At 47.5% G+C, this 7887-nt stretch overlaps 1 protein-coding gene across 1 annotated transcript in view; it reads right to left on the bottom strand.

Annotated features, from left to right (window-relative positions):
• Positions 1–7887, bottom strand: part of Ksr2 (kinase suppressor of ras 2) — a 368380-nt gene that overhangs the window by 4236 nt on the left and 356257 nt on the right. The window contains exons 17-19 of the mRNA XM_029476906.1: positions 7446–7577; positions 2470–2599; positions 727–860 (exon numbers count right to left, since the gene is read on the bottom strand). Of these exons, the coding sequence (XP_029332766.1) occupies positions 727–860; positions 2470–2599; positions 7446–7577 (396 nt within the window). The remainder of the gene's footprint in view (positions 1–726; positions 861–2469; positions 2600–7445; positions 7578–7887) is intronic.

Below are 7887 nucleotides of genomic sequence, written 5' to 3'. Positions count from 1 at the left end.
TCTCTCTCTCTCTCTGTCTCTCTCTCTCTCTCTGTAAGTTTGTGTGGAGTACTTTTTCAGTGTTCATACATGTGTATATACCTAAGTCCATGTGAGCTGACTTGGGAGTGCCTAGGTAGACAACAGGAAATGAGACCCCCTAAGCAGCCTCCTCATGTTCAAGAGAGATCTGTCATGGCTGCAGGCCTGGGGAGGGCACCCCAGGGTAAAATGCATGTTCTTGGTCTTGGAGGAGGCAATGAACCTATAGCTAAGGCAAGGGTAAGGAGAGGCATGGAGCCTCCCAAGAAGGAAGCAGATGCAGAGGAAAAGCTGGGAGTTCTTCCCGTCTTTAGACTCGTGCAAAAGAGGATGATGGGAGCTGTGATCAGTCATGGTGGGGTCAGGTGGGAGGGGCCTTGCCTGTGAGCTTCATGGAGGAGACCCCAGTCACATGACAGATGGAACTTGGTTTTTCCATGTGCTCTTCAGACTGAGACAATATCTGCCATCAGGAAGAGCTGAGGCAGAGGTCACTGTGCCAGCCACCGGTAGATACTGTGGGGACCTCAATGTCATAATGGGCTCCCCTGGACAGACAGATGCTGGTAGACAAGTGTGGTGGCTGGGTGCTGGGTGCACAGAGTGGGTGAGGCCAGCTCAGGGAAGGGTTGAGGGAGGGGATCAAAAAGGAGACAAAGATCAATGGGCAATGCAGCAGGGGAGGGGGCTGAGGTAAACACATACTCTGCAGACTTCCAGAAATGTCCGGGGTGCGACAGGCGGCGGTTTCGCTTTGGCAGTTTCTCTAGCATGTCCATGAGCTTGGTAAAGGTGGGCCGCTCTTCCTGCTCGAAGGCCCAGCAGAAGAGCAGTATGTCCTAGAAGAGATCAGAGAGTCGTGACTGGATCTAAGTGGTGACTTTCCTGAGTCCTCATCTAAGTTCTCAGCTTCTGGGCACGGCTCTGGGTCAGCCAGGTGTCCATCCACCTGGTTCACTTCACAGCTCTCCATTAACCACCCTTCTACCCACTGATCAATCTACCCACTCATAAACATAGCTATCCCACCCAGCCACTCTGTCCATCCACTCAATCACCAGCCACCAGCCATCTGCTCACTCATGTATGCAGCCATCACATCCATCCATCCATCCATCCATCCATCCATCCATTGATCCATCCATCCACCCACAAATCCATCCATCCATCCATCAATCTATCCATTCACTAACCACCATCCACCTACCCATTCATATACACAGCCACCACTACCATCCATCTATCTATCCACCCATGCATCCACTCACTAGCCACCATCTACCTATCCATTCATGTACACAGCCATCCTACCACCCAGCCACCCATCAGTCTACTCATCATCTACCCATCCATCCATCAACTCATCCATTCATTCTTCTTCTAGTATCCATTATCTATTCACCCATCACCCATTCACACTGCCATCAATCCATTCACAACATACACCCATCCATCCATATGAACTCACCCATCCTCATTCATCATCCATCCCTCCATTCATTCATCCATACATAAGTTATCTACACTCTCTCATCTCTCTGTTCGCTTACCATCCACCATTCATCCACACAACATCCCACCCACCCATTCATCCATCTCTCGGTCCACAAAGCATGAATCTGCATAACCATTCCTTTATATCATTTCCCTTATTTCTCTTCATCTACCCTCTGTCATCCACCCACTCACCATATCCCACTGACACTCTCTCCTTGCCCTTTTCTCATATACTTTGTGAGACCCTTTAGTAAGCCAGGGAGGCTCCGTGCTAGAAGGCCGGAGAACTGTCAAGACCAGTAATAGCTTCAGGGAGTTTCCTTGGTATTTTTCTTGAGCAAGGGATAGAAGGAATCCTACAGTCGCTAGCTACATCCCACTAGATTAGTGGGTGTCCTTCAAAACTACAGAGGAGAAAAGCTAATTTCCACCATCTCCTTGCTCAGCAAGAGGAACCTGGAGGTAGGCAGTCCTGACAAACACCTGGGGTAATTACTGCTTCCCTGACTTTTTGGTTCTCCCCCATTGTGTCTAAAAGGAAGATCAATCAGACTTACAATCAGACTTCTTGAGTTCTGTCTAGTATACTTTGAGTTAGATAATGGTTTCAGACTATTATTAGATGCAAGGAAAAGTGAGTGCTAATACTGTTTGTGATCTTTTAATGAATTTTGTTTTAAAAAGTAACAGACCAGGTGGTCTATTTTGGTTTTATCTGAAGCAGCAATCCATTGCCAAGAGGGCAAGCAAGTGTTATTGCGCCCCTGGAGGCAGCCACCTGGAATTGCAGGCATAGTGCTGGGAATTTGCCCTTTAAGCTCCAAGCAGGTCACTTTCTTAGCCACTCTCTGGGAAAGTGTCTATAACCTTCATACCCAAGACCAGAAAATCTCAGGACTGCGTCAGTGGCCTCTCTCCTTGACCCCAGACCCTGCCTCTCATAGGACTTACCGAGATTTCTTTTCCCATGCCAATCTGGCTGAGGTTGGGCTTCATTCCCGTGCCCATCTGCCAAATGATTGCCTCTGCTGGTTGGGTCTTGAATGGCCACTCCCTGGCGTGGAGCTCATACCAGATGGTGCTGTCAGACAGTGGATATGGTTAATGAGGCATTGCTGCAGTACAGTGTGCCATTTGTGACCCTGGAGCCCCTTTCTTCACCCACTGCACCAACAGGGGCAGCATCCTGGCTGGCCATTTCCCTCTGCAGTCTCTTCTCAAGGGGGTTGACAATTTGTTTAAAACCCTCTTGAAGTTAGACATTAGGCTTGTTGTTTCAGAATACCTATTTTGATGCCGGGATGGATACAAACTGTACCTGAATAATTTAACACAGTGTGGTAGCCACTCGCAATTATATATTAAAATTCTATACTTGGAAAAAAACCTGTATTTGAATACTTTACTCATGAGGTTGTTCTCTACCATCTAATATGTAACACTGAAAAAGCTGGAAATGGTATAACATGTCTGTAGTTGTCAGCAGATGTATGTATGATGGTAAGTAACTCTTTTAAGTGAAACAGCACCATATTACCTGGCATGAAATTTTCTCAATAGATCACTCTAAGTGTAAGAAATGAGATGAGGAATACATATGGGGGTCTTTTATATGTGTGGATCAGGGAGGATCATGAAAGGTAGCAACATGATGAGAAGTAGTGGGACGGGAGCTTTTACTTTCATACCTGTGCACTGTAAAGATGAATCATAGTGTGTGATGCAGACTGGCCATAGTCTATGCTACCGGGATGATACTGTGCTAGCCCCACCCCTTCTCTCTGTGCCTATGGAAAGGTGTCTCTGAGGAACACCAAGCATCAGGGCACACGGTACCAGGATTGCTCCATGGATATTTGCCAGACCAGATGCCCCCTAAGTCACAGCAATGAAATAACGGGAGAAAGGATGCTGACAGAGAGCTTGACCATGGTCAGGGTGATGGCTGGATGGTATGTAAATGAGGCGAGCATGGTGAGCATGGTGGTGGTGGATGAACTTGGGGAAGCTGGCATGTCATTGAGCTATACTGTGGCCAATAGTTTCCATTCCCTGAGAAGCAGGTCACTCACTTCAAGGAACATCTCAATAATCCCAGGAAATGATGTTACCACCACCACCCCCACCCCGGCCCAGCCCCTGCTCCCCAAGGAAACTTCCGGGCCTTTCTTTCAGGAACACAAAGCACTTTGGCATTCTCTTGCTTGATCAAGGACTGTGTTAACTCATGTCTTCACGGCAACTTTATTCTATTTAAACTTTTGTTTTATTTTTAGTTAAGAGTGTGTGGGGTTATATAGCCACTTGACTTGTGAGTGCCTGTGGAGGCCAGAAGAGGCCATCAGAGATTCTGGAGTTACATCTGTGAGCTGCCGGGGTACTGGGAACCAAACTTTAGATTTCTTCGAGGGCAAAAGTGCTCAAAACTATGTAGCCCGAGATGGCCTGAAACTTGCTGAGTCATCTCCCTGGCTCCTAATCGTGCTGCCCAAACATAAGCTGAGCAACAGGCTGTTGGGAAAGCCCAGAAGGTCTCCACCCTGTACAAAGAACTACAGCTACTAAGGATGCTGAGGGCGGGAGAAACAGTCTTCCCCAGGGAAGAGCACACCAATTGGTTATCCAATACCAAATGGTTAGCCCTGAAAACATATATGCAAGTCACATTACACAGACCGAGCGGGTTATGTTTAAGAATAAGTATGTCAAGAAAAAATGTGGGGAAAATGAAGGTCAAAGGGAAAATGATGTAAATATACTATCCCAAAAATTAAAATAAACTTAAAAATAAATAATAAATGAAAAAAAATACCTTCTGGATTTTATTTTCTCTGGTGTTGGGGATGGGACCCAGTGTCTCATATGGCCTCAGTGTGGGAGTAGGAAGGTCGGCTTGACACAGTCTTTGGAGGAAGGCGAGATTGGCTCCTGGTTTTGAGTTGCTGGGACAGGATCCAGAGCCTCATACACCCTAAGCAAGCACTTCCCGCTGAGCCCCATGCCTAGTGCTCAGGGCGTCTTTTTACTCTGATGCTTTGATTGGCTGATTGATGACTTGCTGGCTCGGCGGACCATCCCCTGCCTAGGTGAGCTGGCTCTGGTACACAGGAAGGGACTGACCAGGGAGCGAGCCTTTTACAACAAACCAGGTGACTCAGACATCTCTTCGACCAGTTGTCGACACTCAAGGTCCGTGTCCCCTGTGCCCCATCTAGAGCCCAAGCCATGACTTCAGCTCACTGATGGTCTTCTATCTTTTTCTTCCATGTGTACATGTGCCGATATGGGCATGTATGTACGTGTGCCTGTGCTTATGTGCTTACATGCACATGCATGCGGATGCCAGAGGTCTCCCTCGGGTGTCAGTGCTTGCTATGTCCACCTTGTTTATTTGAGACAGGGTCTCTCTATGTGACCCTGGCTAGTCTCAAACTTACAATCTAGACCAGACTGAGTTTGAACTCATAGAAATCTGCCTACTTCTACCTCCTGTGTGCTGGAATTAAAGGTATGTACTGCCACACACTGCTTCTACCTTGTTTCTTGGAGTCTCTCACTGGCCTGGACCCTATCAGCTCATCTTGCCTGGACAGAAATCTCCAGGGGTCTATGTGTCTAGGCCTTCCTGGTTCTGGGATCACAGGCATGTACTACCCTTTTCTGCTTTTTAGGTGGGTTCTAGGAATTGAACTCGGGTCCTCACATTTGCATGGTACACACACAGGACTGAGCCATCTCCCCAGTTCCTGCATAGGTTTTTATTAAGCTTAATCTGCAGCAGACAGAAGCGGGGACCTTGAGTGTGACTGGCTCCCGGCTCTGTGGGCTGCTCGGTGCAAAGCCTCAGTCACAGAATGAGGGTGTTCCTGGCCTGAGTCACAGCTCTGCCACCAGTTGCCACACGGTAGGTCACAGCCATCTGACCTTGCTTTTCACAGTCAATCCAGGGTAGCGTGATGCCAACTTGGGAAGGTGTTTGTGAAGACCGCGGGCTACCATACACGTGAAAAGCTGAACATGGTGCTCAAGTACACTTCTACAGGTTTCTCTGTGCTCTAAAGCATTCCTGAACATGAGGTTCCCTGGCAACGGGATGCTCCTAATTGGCTGGAGTCTGAGAGCAAGGGGTCCTTTGCAATCCAACAGTGTCACCAATAAAAGGCTCATTAAAACTTCCTTCCTAACCCAACTTTTAAGAGGAAAATTCACTTTCAAGAAAAGAAAAAAAAAGTTATAGCCGGAAAACTCCAGTGGGAAACCAATTACCGACTCTAGTACATTTTGTTAATTACATTTTTTTTCTTTCGCTAAATTCACAGTAAAAATATACCAACTTAATTACAGCAATTTGGTTCCTGATAATGATATCTAACTAGATAAAGATCTGGGCATTAACTAGTTAGAGCAAGTGATGGCTTCGCAAGGGCTCAAAGGAGGAGCTCTGGGGACTGAGATCTTCTTAAAATGCACAGTTGGGGGGATGGAGCTGCTGGTGAGGGCTCAGTGGGGCGCTTTTCTACAGGAGACTGACTGCCTCACTAATGGCTTTAGGGATGACAAGTCTGATTGCCTAAAACCTACAAGCTTGCAGCTTCCCTTGTCAGTGTTCCCAGCACTCTCTCCCAACTCTCCAAATCCATCCCATGAATAAGGGCTATTTTAGGGATGGGCACAGCGAGGTTATTTAAGGGATGTGGTACAGCAATTTCCTGGTTGCTTCTTCTCATCTGTTGATGGTAGTGTATGTGTGTGTGTGTCTCTCTGTATGTATGTGTTATGCGCTTATGTGTATATGCAAACATACTTGTGATTATAAACACACATGTGCAAGTTTGTATAAATGTGTGGAGGTCAGAGGTCATGTTGGCTATCTCCCCTCAATTTCTCTCCACTGTATTGTTTGAGGTGGGGTCTCTCACTAGGCTTAGGGTCACAAAAGTAGCTGGGATTGGCTAGCCATTAAGTTCTAGGGACCCTTCTGCATCTGCCTCCCTACCACCCAGACATCCTGTTGTTTAATATAGTCACTAAGGTTAGAAACTCGGGCCCTCAAGACTGTGTGACAAGCAGTGACTGAAACATCTCCCTAGGGAGGTCAAAGTCACTCGGAAGTATAGCATTTGCCTAGCATGTGCACAAGGCCCCGGCTCCTATCCCCAGCACCTTGCAAAGGAGAAGCCAAATAAGTTCTAAAACCCATGCCTAACTGAAAATGGCAGAGAGGACATTTCCTGTCCTTGAAGGCCATCTGCACTTAGTGGCTTGCCTACAAGGAACCCCCGGAAGGAGACAGCGCCATCTGATTAGAGTTGCTCTCCTATTCAGGAAACTTGATCATGCTTCTGGAGGCAAAGAAAGTTGCAAGCTGACAGACATGTGAATTTCCCTGGTCTCCATCATCATGCAAAGTACAAACATGCCAGAGCATCCTGTTGCATGTAAAAACATCATTCAAAAAAGGAAACTTAAATCTGGTGGGTGTGATGCTGTGTAATTCCTTAGGCTTAAGCTCGTAATTACAACAAGGCCCTTCGTTGGCATGTTGGGCGCATGCTTGGGCAGCCTCCTGGAGTAGCAGGGTGGAGAACTGACCACAGCTGAGTGAGCACGGGCAACCATCTTGGAATTGGCTCATTGGCCAATTGGTGCACAAATGTTGCAACAATGTAACAATGAATCGATACACAATGAACAAAATGGATGGATGAATGAGTGAATGAATAGGGTAACTTGCCATGGCTGGAAAATTGGTTAGACTCCAGACAGACAAATGTGTTACAGTTATTCTTTCCACTCTCAGGCTTACTCGGAAGCCCTATCTCCTTGTCCTTGCTAACATGTACCCTGTCTCTTCCAAAGGTGTCACTAGGCAGTAGCCCCACCCACACACCATGGAGGTCAAAGGCAGGGGTGTGGTCCACTCTTACCCAAGCGCAAAGACATCTGAGTGCTTGGAGAATGGGAGCTTGTCCTCTTCTGTGTCAGGGGACAGCTGGCGGATGATTTCTGGGGCCAGGTGGCATAGCCAGCCGTTCTGGATCCGCAGTTTGTCATCCCGCCTGGAGAGGCAAAACCAAGATGAGGCGTGTTTTGTAGCACTGATCGCAAGTCCCAGAAACACCTTGGTCGGGGTTTCCTACCTTCCTCCAAGAGCATTTCTTGACCCTCCAGTGAGCCTGAGACCCAGGGTGAGGCACAGAGAGAGGATTCATGGAGGCCAGTCCAAGTATAACCCACTGTACTTGTACATGAATGTAGAGTACACTCATAATCTCCAAGTTACTGTCTTCTCTCTTGCTCTCGCTCTCTCTCTCCCTAACTCTCTCTGTCTCTCTCTCCCTATGTCTCTGTCTCTCTCTGTCTCTCTCT

This window comes from Mus caroli, chromosome 5 (genome assembly GCF_900094665.2).
Source record: "Mus caroli chromosome 5, CAROLI_EIJ_v1.1, whole genome shotgun sequence".
In the NCBI taxonomy this organism is placed as follows: domain Eukaryota; kingdom Metazoa; phylum Chordata; class Mammalia; order Rodentia; family Muridae; genus Mus; species Mus caroli.
The sequence above is the reverse complement of the archived record's forward strand: the minus strand, read 5'-3'. Positions and strand labels throughout refer to the sequence as shown.